Source organism: Saccoglossus kowalevskii, chromosome 11 (assembly GCF_978046115.1).
Source record: "Saccoglossus kowalevskii chromosome 11, keSacKowa6.1, whole genome shotgun sequence".
NCBI classification, from domain to species: Eukaryota; Metazoa; Hemichordata; class Enteropneusta; family Harrimaniidae; genus Saccoglossus; species Saccoglossus kowalevskii.
The window spans coordinates 281,200-304,034 of NC_140651.1; the positions used below are offsets into that span (position 1 = coordinate 281,200).

Below are 22,835 nucleotides of genomic sequence, written 5' to 3' on the forward strand. Positions count from 1 at the left end.
ATAGATTCCTAGATTAGTTGGACTACGCTATTTCTAGATTGTCTTATTTGTCTTGTACATAGATTTCTAGATTAGTTGGACTACGCTATTTCTAGATTGTCTTATTTGTCTTGTACATTGATTCCTAGATTAGTTGGACTACGCTATTTCTAGATTGTCTTATTTGTCTTGTACATAGATTCCTAGATTATTTGGACTACGCTATTTCTAGATTGTCTTATTTGTCTTGTACATAGATTCCTAGATTAGTTGGACTACGCTATTTCTAGATTGTCTTATTTGTCTTGTACATAGATTTCAAGATTAGTTGGACTACACTATTTCTAGATTAGTTGGACTACGCTATTTCTAGATTGTCTTATTTGTCTTGTACATAGATTCCTAGATTAGTTGGACTACGCTATTTCTAGATTAGTTGGACTACGCTATTTCTAGATTGTCTTATTTGTCTTGTACATAGATTCCTAGATTAGTTGGACTACGCTATTTCTAGATTGTCTTATTTGTCTTGTACATAGATTCCTAGATTAGTTGGACCACGCTATTTCTAGATTAGTTGGACTACGCTATTTCTAGATTGTCTTATTTGTCTTGTACATAGATTTCTAGATTAGTTGGACTACGCTATTTCTAGATTAGTTGGACTACGCTATTTCTAGATTGTCTTATTTGTCTTGTACATAGATTCCTAGATTAGTTGGACTACGCTATTTCTAGATTGTCTTATTTGTCTTGTACATAGATTTCTAGATTAGTTGGACTACGCTATTTCTAGATTGTCTTATTTGTCTTGTACATAGATTCCTAGATTAGTTGGACTACGCTATTTCTAGATTGTCTTATTTGTCTTGTACATAGATTTCTAGATTAGTTGGACTACGCTATTTCTAGATTGTCTTATTTGTCTTGTTCATAGATACCTAGATTAGTTGGACTATGCTATTTCTAGATTGTCTTATTTGTCTTGTACATAGATTTCTAGATTAGTCGGACTACGCTATTTCTAGATTGTCTTATTTGTCTTGTACATAGATTTCTAGATTAGTTGGACTACGCTATTTCTAGATTGTCTTATTTGTCTTGTACATAGATTTCTAGATTAGTTGGACTACGCTATTTCTAGATTGTCTTATTTGTCTTGTACATAGATTCCTAGATTAGTTGGACTACGCTATTTCTAGATTGTCTTATTTGTCTTATATATAGGTTTCTAGATTAGTTGGACTACGCTATTTCTAGATTGTCTTATTTGTCTTGTACATAGATTCCTAGATTAGTTGGACTACGCTATTTCTAGATTGTCTTATTTGTCTTGTACATAGATTTCTAGATTAGTTGGACTACGCTATTTCTAGATTGTCTTATTTGTCTTGTACATAGATTCCTAGATTAGTTGGACTACGCTATTTCTAGATTGTCTTATTTGTCTTGTACATAGATTCCTAGATTAGTTGGACTACGCTATTTCTAGATTGTCTTATTTGTCTTGTACATAGATTCCTAGATTATTTGGACTACGCTATTTCTAGATTGTCTTATTTGTCTTGTACATAGATTTCTAGATTAGTTGGACTACGCTATTTCTAGATTGTCTTATTTGTCTTGTACATAGATTCCTAGATTAGTTGGACTACGCTATTTCTAGATTGTCTTATTTGTCTTGTACATAGATTTCTAGATTAGTTGGACTACGCTATTTCTAGATTGTCTTATTTGTCTTGTACATAGATTAGTTGGACTACGCTATTTCTAGATTGTCTTATTTGTCTTGTACATAGATTTCTAGATTAGTTGGACTACGCTATTTCTAGATTGTCTTATTTGTCTTGTTCATAGATTCCTAGATTAGTTGGACTATGCTATTTCTAGATTGTCTTATTTGTCTTGTACATAGATTTCTAGATTAGTTGGACTACGCTATTTCTAGATTGTCTTATTTGTCTTGTACATAGATTCCTAGATTAGTTGGACTACGCTATTTCTAGATTGTCTTATTTGTCTTGTACATAGATTTCTAGATTAGTTGGACTACGCTATTTCTAGATTGTCTTATTTGTCTTGTACATAGATTCCTAGATTAGTTGGACTACGCTATTTCTAGATTGTCTTATTTGTCTTGTACATAGATTCCTAGATTAGTTGGACTACGCTATTTCTAGATTGTCTTATTTGTCTTGTACATAGATTTCTAGATTAGTTGGACTACGCTATTTCTAGATTGTCTTATTTGTCTTGTTCATAGATTCCTAGATTAGTTGGACTATGCTATTTCTAGGTTGTCGTATTTGTCTTGTACATAGATTCCTAGATTAGTTGGACTACGCTATTTCTAGATTGTCTTATTTGTCTTGTACATAGATTTCTAGATTAGTTGGACTACGCTATTTCTAGATTGTCTTATTTGTCTTGTACATAGATTCCTAGATTAGTTGGACTACGCTATTTCTAGATTGTCTTATTTGTCTTGTACATAGATTTCTAGATTAGTTGGACTATGCTATTTCTAGGTTGTCGTATTTGTCTTGTACATAGATTCCTAGATTAGTTGGACTATGCTATTTCTAGGTTGTCGTATTTGTCTTGTACATAGATTCCTAGATTAGTTGGACTACGCTATTTCTAGATTGTCTTATTTGTCTTGTACATAGATTCCTAGATTAGTTGGACTACGCTATTTCTAGATTGTCTTATTTGTCTTGTACATAGATTTCTAGAGTAGTTGGACTACGCTATTTCTAGATTGTCTTATTTGTCTTGTACATAGATTCCTAGATTAGTTGGACTACGCTATTTCTAGATTGTCTTATTTGTCTTGTACATAGATTTCTAGATTAGTTGGACTACGCTATTTCTAGATTGTCTTATTTGTCTTGTACATAGATTCCTAGATTAGTTGGACTACGCTATTTCTAGATTGTCTTATTTGTCTTGTACATAGATTCCTAGATTAGTTGGACTACGCTATTTCTAGATTGTCTTATTTGTCTTGTACATAGATTTCTAGATTAGTTGGACTACGCTATTTCTAGATTGTCTTATTTGTCTTGTACATAGATTCCTAGATTAGTTGGACTACGCTATTTCTAGATTGTCTTATTTGTCTTGTGCATAGATTCCTAGATTATTTGGACTACGCTATTTCTAGATTGTCTTATTTGTCTTGTACATAGATTTCTAGATTAGTTGGACTACGCTATTTCTAGATTGTCTTATTTGTCTTGTACATAGATTCCTAGATTAGTTGGACTACGCTATTTCTAGATTGTCTTATTTGTCTTGTACATAGATTTCTAGATTAGTTGGACTACGCTATTTCTAGATTGTCTTATTTGTCTTGTACATAGATTTCTAGATTAGTTGGACTACGCTATTTCTAGATTGTCTTATTTGTCTTGTACATAGATTCCTAGATTAGTTGGACTACGCTATTTCTAGATTGTCTTATTTGTCTTGTACATAGATTTCTAGATTAGTTGGACTACGCTATTTCTAGATTGTCTTATTTGTCTTGTACATTGATTCCTAGATTAGTTGGACTACGCTATTTCTAGATTGTCTTATTTGTCTTGTACATAGATTCCTAGATTATTTGGACTACGCTATTTCTAGATTGTCTTATTTGTCTTGTACATAGATTCCTAGATTAGTTGGACTACGCTATTTCTAGATTGTCTTATTTGTCTTGTACATAGATTCCTAGATTAGTTGGACTACGCTATTTCTAGATTGTCTTATTTGTCTTGTACATAGATTTCTAGATTAGTTGGACTACGCTATTTCTAGATTGTCTTATTTGTCTTGTTCATAGATACCTAGATTAGTTGGACTATGCTATTTCTAGATTGTCTTATTTGTCTTGTACATAGATTTCTAGATTAGTCGGACTACGCTATTTCTAGATTGTCTTATTTGTCTTGTACATAGATTTCTAGATTAGTTGGACTACGCTATTTCTAGATTGTCTTATTTGTCTTGTACATAGATTTCTAGATTAGTTGGACTACGCTATTTCTAGATTGTCTTATTTGTCTTGTACATAGATTCCTAGATTAGTTGGACTACGCTATTTCTAGATTGTCTTATTTGTCTTGTGCATAGATTCCTAGATTATTTGGACTACGCTATTTCTAGATTGTCTTATTTGTCTTGTACATAGATTTCTAGATTAGTTGGACTACGCTATTTCTAGATTGTCTTATTTGTCTTGTACATAGATTCCTAGATTAGTTGGACTACGCTATTTCTAGATTGTCTTATTTGTCTTGTACATAGATTTCTAGATTAGTTGGACTACGCTATTTCTAGATTGTCTTATTTGTCTTGTACATAGATTTCTAGATTAGTTGGACTACGCTATTTCTAGATTGTCTTATTTGTCTTGTACATAGATTCCTAGATTAGTTGGACTACGCTATTTCTAGATTGTCTTATTTGTCTTGTACATAGATTTCTAGATTAGTTGGACTACGCTATTTCTAGATTGTCTTATTTGTCTTGTACATTGATTCCTAGATTAGTTGGACTACGCTATTTCTAGATTGTCTTATTTGTCTTGTACATAGATTCCTAGATTATTTGGACTACGCTATTTCTAGATTGTCTTATTTGTCTTGTACATAGATTCCTAGATTAGTTGGACTACGCTATTTCTAGATTGTCTTATTTGTCTTGTACATAGATTTCAAGATTAGTTGGACTACACTATTTCTAGATTAGTTGGACTACGCTATTTCTAGATTGTCTTATTTGTCTTGTACATAGATTCCTAGATTAGTTGGACTACGCTATTTCTAGATTAGTTGGACTACGCTATTTCTAGATTGTCTTATTTGTCTTGTACATAGATTCCTAGATTAGTTGGACTACGCTATTTCTAGATTGTCTTATTTGTCTTGTACATAGATTCCTAGATTAGTTGGACCACGCTATTTCTAGATTAGTTGGACTACGCTATTTCTAGATTGTCTTATTTGTCTTGTACATAGATTTCTAGATTAGTTGGACTACGCTATTTCTAGATTAGTTGGACTACGCTATTTCTAGATTGTCTTATTTGTCTTGTACATAGATTCCTAGATTAGTTGGACTACGCTATTTCTAGATTGTCTTATTTGTCTTGTACATAGATTTCTAGATTAGTTGGACTACGCTATTTCTAGATTGTCTTATTTGTCTTGTACATAGATTCCTAGATTAGTTGGACTACGCTATTTCTAGATTGTCTTATTTGTCTTGTACATAGATTTCTAGATTAGTTGGACTACGCTATTTCTAGATTGTCTTATTTGTCTTGTTCATAGATACCTAGATTAGTTGGACTATGCTATTTCTAGATTGTCTTATTTGTCTTGTACATAGATTTCTAGATTAGTCGGACTACGCTATTTCTAGATTGTCTTATTTGTCTTGTACATAGATTTCTAGATTAGTTGGACTACGCTATTTCTAGATTGTCTTATTTGTCTTGTACATAGATTTCTAGATTAGTTGGACTACGCTATTTCTAGATTGTCTTATTTGTCTTGTACATAGATTCCTAGATTAGTTGGACTACGCTATTTCTAGATTGTCTTATTTGTCTTATATATAGGTTTCTAGATTAGTTGGACTACGCTATTTCTAGATTGTCTTATTTGTCTTGTACATAGATTCCTAGATTAGTTGGACTACGCTATTTCTAGATTGTCTTATTTGTCTTGTACATAGATTTCTAGATTAGTTGGACTACGCTATTTCTAGATTGTCTTATTTGTCTTGTACATAGATTCCTAGATTAGTTGGACTACGCTATTTCTAGATTGTCTTATTTGTCTTGTACATAGATTCCTAGATTAGTTGGACTACGCTATTTCTAGATTGTCTTATTTGTCTTGTACATAGATTCCTAGATTATTTGGACTACGCTATTTCTAGATTGTCTTATTTGTCTTGTACATAGATTTCTAGATTAGTTGGACTACGCTATTTCTAGATTGTCTTATTTGTCTTGTACATAGATTCCTAGATTAGTTGGACTACGCTATTTCTAGATTGTCTTATTTGTCTTGTACATAGATTTCTAGATTAGTTGGACTACGCTATTTCTAGATTGTCTTATTTGTCTTGTACATAGATTAGTTGGACTACGCTATTTCTAGATTGTCTTATTTGTCTTGTACATAGATTCCTAGATTAGTTGGACTACGCTATTTCTAGATTGTCTTATTTGTCTTGTACATAGATTCCTAGATTATTTGGACTACGCTATTTCTAGATTGTCTTATTTGTCTTGTACATAGATTTCTAGATTAGTTGGACTACGCTATTTCTAGATTGTCTTATTTGTCTTGTACATAGATTCCTAGATTAGTTGGACTACGCTATTTCTAGATTGTCTTATTTGTCTTGTACATAGATTTCTAGATTAGTTGGACTACGCTATTTCTAGATTGTCTTATTTGTCTTGTACATAGATTAGTTGGACTACGCTATTTCTAGATTGTCTTATTTGTCTTGTACATAGATTTCTAGATTAGTTGGACTACGCTATTTCTAGATTGTCTTATTTGTCTTGTTCATAGATTCCTAGATTAGTTGGACTATGCTATTTCTAGATTGTCTTATTTGTCTTGTACATAGATTTCTAGATTAGTTGGACTACGCTATTTCTAGATTGTCTTATTTGTCTTGTACATAGATTCCTAGATTAGTTGGACTACGCTATTTCTAGATTGTCTTATTTGTCTTGTACATAGATTTCTAGATTAGTTGGACTACGCTATTTCTAGATTGTCTTATTTGTCTTGTACATAGATTCCTAGATTAGTTGGACTACGCTATTTCTAGATTGTCTTATTTGTCTTGTACATAGATTTCTAGATTAGTTGGACTACGCTATTTCTAGATTGTCTTATTTGTCTTGTTCATAGATTCCTAGATTAGTTGGACTATGCTATTTCTAGGTTGTCGTATTTGTCTTGTACATAGATTCCTAGATTAGTTGGACTACGCTATTTCTAGATTGTCTTATTTGTCTTGTACATAGATTTCTAGATTAGTTGGACTACGCTATTTCTAGATTGTCTTATTTGTCTTGTACATAGATTCCTAGATTAGTTGGACTACGCTATTTCTAGATTGTCTTATTTGTCTTGTACATAGATTTCTAGATTAGTTGGACTATGCTATTTCTAGGTTGTCGTATTTGTCTTGTACATAGATTCCTAGATTAGTTGGACTATGCTATTTCTAGGTTGTCGTATTTGTCTTGTACATAGATTCCTAGATTAGTTGGACTACGCTATTTCTAGATTGTCTTATTTGTCTTGTACATAGATTCCTAGATTAGTTGGACTACGCTATTTCTAGATTGTCTTATTTGTCTTGTACATAGATTTCTAGAGTAGTTGGACTACGCTATTTCTAGATTGTCTTATTTGTCTTGTACATAGATTCCTAGATTAGTTGGACTACGCTATTTCTAGATTGTCTTATTTGTCTTGTACATAGATTTCTAGATTAGTTGGACTACGCTATTTCTAGATTGTCTTATTTGTCTTGTACATAGATTCCTAGATTAGTTGGACTACGCTATTTCTAGATTGTCTTATTTGTCTTGTACATAGATTCCTAGATTATTTGGACTACGCTATTTCTAGATTGTCTTATTTGTCTTGTACATAGATTTCTAGATTAGTTGGACTACGCTATTTCTAGATTGTCTTATTTGTCTTGTACATAGATTCCTAGATTAGTTGGACTACGCTATTTCTAGATTGTCTTATTTGTCTTGTACATAGATTCCTAGATTAGTTGGACTACGCTATTTCTAGATTGTCTTATTTGTCTTGTACATAGATTCCTAGATTAGTTGGACTACGCTATTTCTAGATTAGTTGGACTATGCTATTTCTAGATTGTCTTATTTGTCTTGTACATAGATTCCTAGATTAGTTGGACTACGCTATTTCTAGATTAGTTGGACTACGCTATTTCTAGATTGTCTTATTTGTCTTGTACATAGATTCCTAGATTAGTTGGACTACGCTATTTCTAGATTGTCTTATTTGTCTTGTACATAGATTCCTAGATTAGTTGGACTACGCTATTTCTAGATTGTCTTATTTGTCTTGTACATAGATTCCTAGATTAGTTGGACTACGCTATTTCTAGATTAGTTGGACTACACTATTTCGACAGCGGAATTTGTTTGTGCTTTCAAATATGTGAGTGCATTTTACTTTGGTGCACTATGGGGGAGGGGGGGGGGCTCATATGATGTACTATCTTATAGTGATATTATAATTTATATAATGATAATATAATTTAACATGATAATTTCTGTAGTTAGGAATTCGATATTTAGTATGATCCTGCCTTTTTGGTCAGACAGAAGGAGCCATTGTTATGCTGTGCATGGTATGCACTGTAAAAAACTAACTTTTTGCATCATGTCACATGATGACTGCCATGTTACCCGTTCTGGGGTCATAAGACCAGCAGCAAACCAATGAGAAAACATTTCTTTCAAACTTGAGTTCATTGACTTCAGGCGTGGATTGTCACGATATGTCTGTGACATCATCATATCCTACAAAGAAAAAATGCAATTACTGTAGAATACTTTATTTTCATTTGGATTTTTGCTGAAGGGATGATTCCGTGAAAATAAAATCCAGTGAATATACTTTTTTTCCTACATTTCACATTAAACTCATCAAAAATCAGTGAAAATAAATTCCATACAAAACACCCAAAAAGCCTTTTTAGCGAAAATTAATTCCAGCGAAAATAAAGTATTCCACAGTATTATTTTTCTTGATCATTTCATCCAACATCGATAGTATAGTACTGGTAATAACAATAAAGACACTTCCATTAGCTGTGATGCCTTAATAAATGAATAATTGTAATATAATGTAAATAAATGTGAATCTGTGTTTTGTGGGTTTTTTTTTTTGAGGCAGCTGGTACTGAAGTTATTGTTTGATTTTTGGCTCCCTAAGTATAAAGCAAGTATAAATGTGTTTTGAAACGTCTTTAATTATGTGATCATTTTTATTATTTAGTATGTTTATTAATGTCTCTCCATACATGTTATGTTTAGTAAAAAGGCTGGTTCTTTCTTTATCATATAGCTGGCACGTGAAAAGGAAATGTTTCTCATCTTCAATTTCTCCAAAATCACAGACAGGGCATTTTCTATCAGAGATGGAAATGTTTTTGTATCTGCCTGATTCAATCTGTAAACAGTGGGCACTTATTCTAAGTTTAGTCATTGCAGCACGGTATAGTGGATTTTTAATTATTTGGAGGTATTTCTCAAAAGAAAAATCAGTTTTTATTTCTCTGTATGTTCTCAAATTGTTTTTGTGATGCACGCCCTTTTAAGTTTTTCTGTAATGTCTTCAATAGTAGCATTGCTGTATTTAATTTGCCCATCTTTCCAGATTTTGCTTAAATTCAGGTTTTCCAAAATCTTTTTCACACCAGATACCCAGTTTTTAGTACCAGAATCATGCATCTTAATACCAAGCTTGTATGCTTCACATACTAATGTATTTTCAGGCATTTCCTGAACCCTCATCCAATATTTTAACATTTGTTTTGTACCCTGTATTGTAAGAGGGTACCTCCCCAATTCAATTAAACATGGCAAGTTTGAGGCTCTGCTGTTCACCTTTAATAAAAACTTGCAGAATTTGGTATGGAGTTTTTCTATGGGTGTTGTCAAATTCCAAAGTTGTTTTGTGTGGGCAATAATATCACTAGACCATATTTCAGTGCAGTATAGGAGAATTGGTCTAACTACTGCATCAAACATCTTCAAATGAATTTTGAGTGGTGTAGTTGTATTAGTTGTATTAATTGGACTACCTCTATTAGTTGGACTACCTCTATTAGTTGGACTACCTCTATTAGTTGGACTACTTCTATTAGTTTGACTATCTCTATTCTTTATGTAGTCATACAACCAAGGACAAAATAGATAGATACAACAACTGCATGTCTTCCTGTTTTGCTATTTACAAACATCTGATACTAACAGCAGTGGTACAATGTACAATCATAAATGTACAACCTTAAAACTTAAATACAAATGTATTTTAAGGTCTATGGTACAATCTATCATGCTTGGCAAACAATTCAGAACAAATGTTCCAACAGCCAGAACGTACATGTACAAGAAATAGTCACATTATCAGACCTATCATAAGCATTGAAACATTGTAAGATTATTACAAACTGCCACAATAAGTGCTACTTCATCTCAATATTGCTTTATTGTATCTATGCATTGCAATTCAATGTTCAAGGGCTTAGATTCATATAAATCTTACCAGCAAGTCTTTTCGCATATCAACTAAAAATTTGACTCCTCCTTGCAACCTTCCAATTTGTGTAAATAAGTTAGTATACTGCGGTATTAGTGCAAGGTGAAGTCGGCTTTCAGCAACTAGGATGGCACCTTCTCCTTTCTCCTGAATAATGAACGATATTAAATTATTCATGCATTGATCAGCATATGCTACTATTTTCAGAACTACTCTATATAAATTCACATAATTGATAAAATATCTGTACTCCAACACAAGTAATATTAGAGCAATAGTGAAATGCATCATATTATAGAATGAACATAAAAGGTATAGACAGTTTAAACATAAAGAATATGTGAGCATGAACTATCTTTTATTTATATATATATATTCATTACTACAGACTTGTATTGTTGATGGTAAACAAATATATTTTATTATAGCTATTGCATTTGCCAAATGGATTCCAGATGCTGGTACTACTTACATGCGCAGAGTGTAGATTATCTGAAGCTTTTAACACTACATCATGATCAACATTTAGTTCTTCTGATAAGATTGATAAGAATTGACATCTTCCACCGCAGTCTAGCTTTTTATAATAATTACATACTTCCAATGTGTGAGACTAAATTGGTAGAAAAAGGCAAACAAGTCAAATCATGAAAGAACAATCCAACTAGCAGAGGTAGTCCAACTAATAGAGGTATTCCAACTAACAGAAGTAGGCCAACTAATAAAGGTAGTCCAGATAATAGAGATAGTCCAACTAGCAGAGGTTGTCCAACTAACAGAAGTAGTCCAACAAACAGAGGTAGTCCAACTAATAGAGCTGGTACAACTAGCAAAGGTAGTCCAATTAACAGAGGTGGTCCAACTAGCAGAGGTAGTCCAACTAATAGAGGTGGTCCAACTAGCAGAGGTAGTCCAATTAACAGAGGTGGTCCAACTAGCAGAGGTAGTCCAACTAATAGAGGTATTCCAACTAACAGAGGTAGTACAACTGGTAGAAGAAGTCCAACTAATAGAGGAAGTCCAACTAATAGAAGAAGTCCAACTAATAGAAGAAGTCCAACTAATAGAGGAAGTCCAACTAATAGAGGAAGTCGAACTCATAGAGGAAGTCCAACTAATAGATGTAGTCCAACAAACAAAGGTAGTCCAACTAACAAAGATAGGTAGGCCAACTAATATAGGTAGTCCAACTAACAGAGGTAGTTCAATTAATGAAGGAAGTCGAACTCAAAGAGGAAGTCCAACTTATAGAGGAAGTCCAACTAATAGAAGAAGTCCAACTGATAGAGGAAGTCCAACTAATAGAAGAAGTCCAACTAATAGAGGACGTCCAACTAATAGAGGAAGTCCAACTAATAGAGGAAGTCCAACTGATAGAGAAAGTCCAACTAATAGAAGAAGTCCAACTAATAGAAGAAGTCCAACTAATAGAGGAAGTCGAACTAATAGAGGAAGTCGAACTCAAAGAGAAAGTTCAACTGATAAAGAAAGTCCAACTGATAGTGGAAGTTCAACTGATAGTGGAAGTCCAACTGATAGAAGAAGTCCAACGGATAGAGGAAGTCCAATTGATAGAGGCAGTCAAACTCAAAGAGGAAGTCCAACTAATAGAAGAAGTCCAACTAATAGAGGAAGTCGAACTAATAGAAGAAGTTCAACTGATAGAGGAAGTCCAATTGATAGAGGAAGTCGAACTCATAGAGGACGCGCAACTAATAGATGTAGTCCAACAAACAGAGGTAGTCCTACTAACAAAGATAGGTAGGCCAACTAATATAGGTAGTCCAACTAACAGAGGTAGTTCAATTAATGGAGAAGTCGAACTCAAAGAGGAAGTCCAACTTATAGAGGAAGTCCAACTAATAGAGGTAGTCCAACTAATAGATGTAGTCCAACAAACAGAGGTAGTCCTACTAACAAAGTTAGGTAGGCCAACTAATATAGGTAGTCCAACTAACAGAGGTAGTCCAATTAATGGAGGAAGTCGAACTCAAAGAGGAAGTCCAACTGATAGAGAAAGTCCAACTAATAGAAGAAGTCCAACTGATAGAGGAAGTCCAACTAATAGAAGAAGTCCAACTAATAGAGGAAGTCGAACTCAAAGAGAAAGTTCAACTGATAAAGGAAGTCCAACTGATAGAAGAAGTCCAACTGATAGAGGAAGTCCAATTGATAGAGGCAGTCGAACTCAAAGAGGAAGTCCAACTAATAGAGGAAGTCGAACTAATAGAAGAATTTCAACTGATAGAGGAAGTCCAATTGATAGAAGAAGTCGAACTCAAAGAGGAAGTCCAACTGGTAGAAGAAGTCCAACAAATATAGGTAGTCCAACTAACAGCTAACAGGGGAAGTCCAACTAATAAATATAGTCCAACTAATAGATGTAGTCCAACAAACAGAGGTAGTCCTACTAACAAAGTTAGGTAGGCCAACTAATATAGGTAGTCCTACTAACAGAGGTAGTCCAATTAATGGAGGAAGTCGAACTCAAAGAGGAAGTCCAACTGACAGAGAAAGTCCAACTAATAGAAGAAGTCCAACTGATAGAGGAAGTCCAACTAATAGAAGAAGTCCAACTAATAGAGGAAGTCGAACTCAAAGAGAAAGTTCAACTGATAAAGGAAGTCCAACTGATAGTGGAAGTCCAACTGATAGAAGAAGTCCAACTGATAGAGGAAGTCCAATTGATAGAGGCAGTCGAACTCAAAGAGGAAGTCCAACTAATAGAAGAAGTCCAACTAATAGAAGAAGTCCAACTAATAGAGGAAGTTGAACTAATAAAAGAAGTTCAACTGATAGAGGAGGTCCAATTGATAGAGGAAGTCCAACTGATAGAGGAAGTCCAATTGATAGAGGAAGTCGAACTAATAGAAGAAGTCGAACTAATAGAAGAAGTCGAACTAATAGAAGAAGTCGAACTAATAGAAGAAGTCCAACTGATAGAGGTAGTCCAACTAATAGAGGTAGTCCAACTAATAGATGTAATCCAACTAATAGAAGTAGTCAAACTAATAGATGCAGTCCAACTAATAGAGGTAGTCCAGCGATCAGAAGTAGTCCAGCTAATATAGGTAGTCTAACTAATAAATGTAGTCCTACTAGTAGAGGTAGTCCAACTAATATATGTAGTTCAAATAATAGAGGTTGTCCAACTAATAGAGGTGGTCCAACTAATATAGATAGTCCAACTAATAGATGTAGACCAACTAATAGAGGTAGTCCAACTAATATAGGTAGTCCAACTATTAATCCTACATGAACATGTAAAGTAACAACAGATTGTTTCCTTGACAGATTCTTGAAATTAAATCATCAAGATAGTACAACTAAAAAGTCTGTACAACATACCTAGAACAGATAAATAAAAACATCGTAGTTTAATGTTCGTCCAGACTTTGAGTCCTTGAAAGTAAGTGATCCAGCCCTTACATATGCCAACGATTGAAATTTTTTTAATTTCTATCAAATTATCGCTCGAAAAAAAAATATTCCATTTGTGAGACTTGCTTTTGATACAAACCGAAGATCGCGATTGACCCTAGAACAAAACTACCGTCATTTTGTCTTCCTTGTCCTCCTTCGGCAAAAACAAAAAACCCGCATATTTACTATTTGTTTATAATGAGTGCATTTTTGTTTAAAAATATCAAACAAGAATAAACACTAAGTAAAATAGGAATCAACTGCTTTGTTTTATTTGAGTAAGATGGAAACCATGCGAAAACAAATGTGAAACTTTACTGTATGCTCAAGGAGAAGACACTGGGAGTCGTGTGCAAAGAGATTGTTTACAAATTAGATCACATTGGAAGTGCTTTCAGTCACGTTGTGTAGCTCCAATGCATAAAATAGAAAATTTTTAACTTGAATAAAACTGACAAACTTCCTTGCTGTTGCTGTCGGGTGTCTGCCTTATACATGGATTAAGTGTAGACGCGGGGATTCAGCTTTCCTTTTCTCTGCTCATGGCGTCGCAATAGCGGTGAAGGTCAGTACTAGGTTGAACCAACAGCCATGGCCACTATATTTTGAATAATCATAAATAATTTTTGAACCCAATAGTAGTGATCACAGTGATTATTATATAAATTTCTTGCAAAATCTGGAACGATACTGAAAAAAAATCGTTGATTTCCTTCTATATTCATGCTTGAAAGTAGGCCGAAATATCCGCAGACCCGCAGGTGAATACGAGTATTCAGATAATAAGTTAGGATCGATCAGTTCACACGAATTGTTCTGTTCTGATTCATCATTGCAAAACAATATCCTGGAAACGGCCCAGCTTGAGGGAAACAGTATCGTGGAAAGAAAGAACAGTATCGGACCCGATACCCTTAAAAGACCTGATGAGAAAACTGCAGAATCGCGGGCGAAACAAAAGTTACGCAGCTATTGTCTAAGCGACACAGGCCCGAAGACAACACTGTACATGTAACCAGCACATTTACGAATCAAGATTGGCAGAAAGTTGTGAAAGTGAAAGTGAAATTGAACTTGCATTCATGAAAATCGGAATAGTACTGCTTTTTTGTCAAACTGAAAAAATGGTTGCGTCACTCTTGTAACTGCACATGCGTACTCCCCATACTCGCATACATTTGATGTTTTTAGATGCTGTATCAGCTCAAATAACATCTATCATGATATAATAAATCATTATATACTAAAATTGGCAAATTTGCAGACCTTCCAATGAAATATTACCAGTTTTTTTTTTGCGACAGAATACGTTATTGCAATATGCAAATTAGGCTACTCACCCTAGTCAAATATTTGTTAAGAAACTCTAAGACTCTAAGTTATAAATTAATTAATGCAATAATTGACTAATTAATATGCATGGAATTGCACCAAAATCTAATCAGCACATCTACTCATCATATATTAGCTGTGTGCCAAATTTCATTTGAATTGAAATTGTAGATCTTGAGTTATCAGTGGAACAAATTTTAGTCACAGAGTCACAGACACCGATACCACATAAGCTCCGTTTCACGAGAGCTAATGATTAATTGTGTTTAAAGGTCTAGGATAAGCTGAAGAATTGGGTTTGAAAGTAAGGATAAAGCAGTGAATTAGATTTAAACGTCAGCATAAGGTGGTGAATTTGGTTTGAATGAAATTTATTTCTTTCAGGAATTTTGAATTTCATTTAGTCACATATTATAGACAATTTAATGAAGTAATGTTACAGTAATATTTCATGCATATATTTGTTTATTCCCACAATCTGGACAAGAATTATAAATTATTGTCATCATGCAAACTACTAAAATAGAAAACTGGAATACCTCTGGTAGGGAAGGTACATGTTCTCTACTTCCACTGCTAGTTTCTAACATAGCAACTTTAATATCATCCAACAAGTTGAAGATCTGAGCATGATGAGATCCACCTGTACATGACACAAAAGGTTTGAGAAAACTTGAACATGCCCCAGCCTGTAGCATTTGACCACTAGTCTGTAAAAAAAGTGAATGAACAATTGTTTTAATATTATTATTAGATAAGGGCATCAAAAAAACATGCAGACAAGCGAATGATAAATAAAACCGTAGAGTGGAAACCCCAGAAAACACTAAACCTGTCGAAAAACACTAAACCTGTCGAAAAACACTAAACCTGACAATAAAAACACTAAACCCAAGGTAAAGGGTGTATTATGGGTGTACCATAATCGTCCAGTGAATATTTGATTAAAAGAAAGCGAAAACATGAAACAGGTTTTCAACAGGTTTAGTCTTTTTCAACAGGTTTAGTGTTTCCCGGGGTTTCCACTCAACGAAATAAAACTGTTTACAAATTAACTACTAATGCATATTCACAACAACATTTTGATTGACCAGAAACACCCCAAATCTGTGTAAGAAATTAGTTAAATGTTGGTTGAGTTACATCAAATAAACCACTTGAGCCTCATGCTCAAGGGGCAGTACCCATTACATAATCTGTCACAATCTGTCATTGTGGACTGCATTACACATAACAGCTACTACATAAACAAACATTGTATTGTTCTATGTCACAGCTGTATATCACCCATACACTACATACATTGAATTGGTCTGTGTCACAGCTGTATATCACCCATACACTACATACATTGTATTGGCCTATGTCACAGCTGTATATCACACATACATCACATACATTGTATTGGTCTGTGTCACAGCTGTATATCACCTATACATCACATACATTGTATTGGTCTGTGTCACAGCTGTATATCACCCATACATCACATACATTGTATCGGTCTATGTCACAGCTGTATATCACCCATACACAACATACATTGTATTGGCCTATGTCACACCTGTATATCACCCATACATCACATACATTGTATTGGTTTGTGTCACAGCTGTATATCACCCATACATCACATACATTGTATTGGTTTGTGACACAGCTGTATATCACCCATACATCACATACATTGTACTGGTTTGTGTCACAGCTGTATATCACCCATACATCACACACATTGTATTGGTTTGTGTCACAGCTGTATATCACCCATACATCACATACATTGTACTGGTTTGTGTCACAGCTGTATATCACCCATACACTACATACATTGTATTGGTCTATGTCACAGCTGTATATCACCCATACATCACATACATTGTATTGGTTTGTGTCACAGCTGTACATCACCTATACACTACATACATTGTATTGGTTTGTGTCACAGCTGTATACCACCATACATCACATACATTGTACTGGTTTGTGTCACAGCTATATATCACCCATACATCACATACATTGTATTGGTTTGTGTCACAGCTATATATCACCCATACATCACATACATTGTACTGGTCTGTGTCACAGTTATATATCACCCATACATCACATACATTGTACTGGTCTGTGACACAGCTGTATATCACCCATACATGACATACATTGTATTGGTTCGTGTCACAGCTATATATCACCCATACAATACATACATTGTATTGGTTTGTGTCACAGCTGTATATCACCCATACATCACATGCATTGTATTGGTCTGTGTCACAGCTGTATACCACCATACACTACATACATTGTATTGGTTTGTGTCACAGCTGTATATCACCCATACATCACATGCATTGTATTGGTCTGTGTCACAGCTATATATCACCCATACACTACATACATTGTATTGGTTTGTGTCACAGCTGTATATCACCCATACACTACATACATTGTATTGGTTTGTGATACAGCGACATATCACCCATACACTACATACATTGTATTGGTCTATGTCACAGCTGTATATCAACCATACACTACATACATTGTATTGATCTATGTCACAGCTGTATATCACCCATACATCACATACATTGTATTGGTCTGTGTCACAGCTATATATCACCCATACACTACATACATTGTATTGGTCTATGTCACAGCTGTATATCACCCATACACTACATACATTGTATTGGTCTGTGTCACAGCTGTATATCACCCATACATCACATACATTGTATTGGTCTGTGTCACAGCTGTATATCACCCATACATCACATACATTGTATTGGTTTGTGTCACAGCTGTATATCACCTATACATCACATACATTGTATCGGTCTATGTCACTGCTGTATATCACCTATACATCACATACATTAAATTGGTCTATGTCACAGCTGTATATCACCCATACACTACATACATTGTATTGGTCTGTGTCACAGCTGTATATCACCCATACATCACATGCATTGTATTGGTCTGTGTCACAGCTGTATATCACCCATACATCACATACATTGTATTGGTCTGTGTCACAGCTATATATCACCCATACACTACATACATTGTATTGGTCTGTGTCACAGCTGTATATCACCCATACATCACATACATTGTATTGGTCTGTGTCACAGCTGTATATCACCTATACATCACATATATTGTATCGGTCTGTGTCACAGCTGTATATCACCTATACATCACATACATTGTATCGGTCTATGTCACAGCTGTATATCACCCATACATCACATACATTGTACTGGTCTGTGTCACAGCTATATATCACCCATACATCACATACATTGTACTGGTCTGTGTCACAGCTGTATATCACCCATACATCACATATATTGTACTGGTCTGTGACACAGCTGTATATCACCCATGCATCACATACATTGTATTGGTTTGTGTCACAGCTATATATAACCCATACATCACATACATTGTATTGGTCTGTGACACAGCTGTATATCACCCATACATCACATACATTGTATTGGTTTGTGTCACAGCTGTATATCACCCATACATCACATACATTGAATTGGTCTGTGTCACAGCTGTATACCACCATACATCACATACATTGTATTGGTCTGTGTCACAGCTGTATATCACCTATACATCACATACATTGTATCGGTCTATGTCACAGCTGTATATCACCTATACATCACATACATTGTATCGGTTTATGTCACAGCTGTATACCACCATACATCACATACATTGTATTGGTCTGTGTCACAGCTGTATATCACCTATACATCACATACATTGTATCGGTCTATGTCACAGCTGTATATCACCCACACATCACATACATTGTATTGGTCTATATCACAGCTGTATATCACCTATACATCACATACATTGTATCGGTCTATGTCACAGCTGTATACCACCATACATCACATACATTGTATTGGTCTGTGTCACAGCTGTATATCACCTATACATCACATACATTGTATCGGTCTATGTCACAGCTGTATATCACCCATACATCACATACATTGTACTGGTCTGTGTTACAGCTGTATATCACCCATACACTACATACATTGTATTGGTCTGTGTCACAGCTGTATATCACCCATACATCACATACATTGTATTGGTCTGTGTCACAGCTATATATCACCCATACATCACATACCTTGTATAGGTCTATGTCACAGCTGTATATCACCCATACATCACATACATTGTATCGGTCTATGTCACAGCTGTATACCACCATACATCACATACATTGTATTGGTCTATATCACAGCTGTATATCACCTATACATCATATACATTGTATCGGCCTATGTCACAGCTGTATATCACCCACACGTCACATACATTGTATTGGTCTATATCACAGCTGTATATCACCTATACATCACATACATTGTATCGGTCTATGTCACAGCTGTATATCACCCATACATCACATCCATTGTATTGGTCTATATCACAGCTGTATATCACCTATACATCACATACATTGTATTGGTCTGTGACACAGCTGTATACCACCCATACACTACATACATTGTATTGGTTTGTGTCACAGCTATATATCACCCGTACATCACATACATTGTATTGGTTTGTGTCACAGCTGTATATCACCCATACATCACATACATTGTACTGGTTTGTGTCACAGCTGCATATCACCCATACATCACATACATTGTATTGGTTTGTGTCACAGCTATATATCACCCATACATCACATACATTGTATTGGTCTATGTCACAGCTGTATACCACCATACATCACATACATTGAATTGGTCTATGTCACAGCTGTATATCACCTATACATCACATACATTGTATTGGTCTATATCACAGCTGTATATCACCTATACATCACATACATTGTATCGGTCTATGTCACAGCTGTATATCACCCATACATCACATACATTGTATTGGTCTATATCACAGCTGTATATCACCTATACATCACATACATTGTATTGATCTGTGACACAGCTGTATACCACCCATACATCACATACATTGTATTGGTCTATATCACAGCTGTATATCACCTATACATCACATACATTGTATCGGTCTATGTCACAGCTGTATATCACCCATACATCACATACATTGTATTGGCCTATGTCACAGCTGTATATCACCCATACATCACATACGTTGAATTGGTTTGTGTCACAGCTGTATATCACCCATACATCACATACATTGTATTGGTCTGTGTCACAGCTGTATATCACCTATACATCACATACATTGTATTGGTCTGTGTCACAGCTGTATATCACCCATACATCACATACATTGTATCGGTCTATGTCACAGCTGTATATCACCCATACATCACATACATTGTATTGGTCTATATCACAGCTGTATGTCACCTATACACCACATACATTGTATCGGTCTGTGTCACAGCTGTATATCACCCATACACTACATACATTGTATTGGTCTGTGTCACAGCTGTATATCACCTATACATCACATACATTGTACTGGTCTGTGTCACAGCTGTATATCACCCATACATCACATACATTGTATCGGTCTATGTCACAGCTGTATATCACCGATACATCACATACATTGTATCGGTCTATGTCACAGCTGTATACCACCATACATCACATACATTGTATTGGTCTGTGTCACAGCTGTATATCACCTATACATCACATACATTGTATCGGTCTATGTCACAGCTGTATATCACCCACACATCACATACATTGTTTTGGTCTATATCACAGCTGTATATCACCTATACATCACATACATTGTATCGGTCTATGTCACAGCTGTATACCACCATACATCACATACATTGTATTGGTCTGTGTCACAGCTGTATATCACCTATACATCACATACATTGTATCGGTCTATGTCACAGCTGTATATCACCCACACATCACATACATTGTATTGGTCTATATCACAGCTGTATATCACCTATACATCACATACATTGTATTGGTCTATGTCACAGCTGTATACCACCATATATCACATACATTGTATTGGTCTGTGTCACAGCTGTATATCACCTATACATCACATACATTGTATTGGTCTATGTCACAGCTGTATATCACCCATACATCACATACATTGTACTGGTCTGTGTTACAGCTGTATATCACCCATACACTACATACATTGTATTGGTCTGTGTCACAGCTGTATATCACCCATACATCACATACATTATATTGGTCTGTGTCACAGCTATATATCACCCATACATCACATACCTTGTATAGGTCTATGTCACAGCTGTATATCACCCATACATCACATACATTGTATCGGTCTATGTCACAGCTGTATACCACCATACATCACATACATTGTATTGGTCTATATCACAGCTGTATATCACCTATACATCATATACATTGTATCGGCCTATGTCACAGCTGTATATCACCCACACGTCACATACATTGTATTGGTCTATATCACAGCTGTATATCACCTATACATCACATACATTGTATCGGTCTATGTCACAGCTGTATATCACCCATACATCACATACATTGTATTGGTCTATATCACAGCTGTATATCACCTATACATCACATACATTGTATTGGTCTGTGACACAGCTGTATACCACCCATACACTACATACATTGTATTGGTTTGTGTCACAGCTATATATCACCCATACATCACATACATTGTATTGGTTTGTGTCACAGCTGTATATCACCCATACATCACATACATTGTACTGGTTTGTGTCACAGCTGTATATCACCCATACATCACATACATTGTATTGGTTTGTGTCACAGCTATATATCACCCATACATCACATACATTGTATTGGTCTATGCCACAGCTGTATACCACCATACATCACATACATTGTATTGGTCTATATCACAGCTGTATATCACCTATACATCACATACATTGTATCGGTCTATGTCACAGCTGTATATCACCCATACATCACATACATTGTATTGGTCTGTGACACAGCTGTATACCAACCATACATCACATACATTGTATTGGTCTGTGACACAGCTGTATACCACCCATACATCACATACATTGCATTGGTCTGTGACACAGCTGTATACCACCCATACATCACATACATTGCATTGGTCTGTGACACAGCTGTATACCACCCATACATCACATACATTGTATCGGTCTATGTCACAGCTGTATACCACCATACATCACATACATTGTATTGGTCTATATCACAGCTGTATATCACCTATACATCATATACATTGTATCGGCCTATGTCACAGCTGTATATCACCCACACGTCACATACATTGTATTGGTCTATATCACAGCTGTATATCACCTATACATCACATACATTGTATTGGTCTGTGACACAGCTGTATACCACCCATACACTACATACATTGTATTGGTTTGTGTCACAGCTATATATCACCCATACATCACATACATTGTATTGGTTTGTGTCACAGCTGTATATCACCCATACATCACATACATTGTACTGGTTTGTGTCACAGCTGTATATCACCCATACATCACATACATTGTATTGGTTTGTGTCACAGCTATATATCACCCATACATCACATACATTGTATTGGTCTATATCACAGCTGTATATCACCTATACATCACATACATTGTATCGGTCTATGTCACAGCTGTATATCACCCATACATCACATACATTGTATTGGTCTATATCACAGCTGTATATCACCTATACATCACAT

General features: G+C 35.0%; 1 protein-coding gene across 1 annotated transcript in view; it reads right to left on the minus strand.

Moving 5' to 3' along the window:
- The window catches only part of LOC102807103 (malonyl-CoA decarboxylase, mitochondrial-like), a 128,159-nt gene that overhangs the window by 101,059 nt on the left and 4,265 nt on the right, over positions 1 to 22,835 (minus strand). Inside the window, exons 2-5 of the mRNA XM_085505554.1 lie at positions 15,608 to 15,778; positions 10,786 to 10,926; positions 10,320 to 10,460; positions 8,420 to 8,569 (exon numbers count right to left, since the gene is read on the minus strand). Coding sequence (XP_085361680.1) covers positions 8,420 to 8,569; positions 10,320 to 10,460; positions 10,786 to 10,926; positions 15,608 to 15,778 — 603 coding nt within the window. The remainder of the gene's footprint in view (positions 1 to 8,419; positions 8,570 to 10,319; positions 10,461 to 10,785; positions 10,927 to 15,607; positions 15,779 to 22,835) is intronic.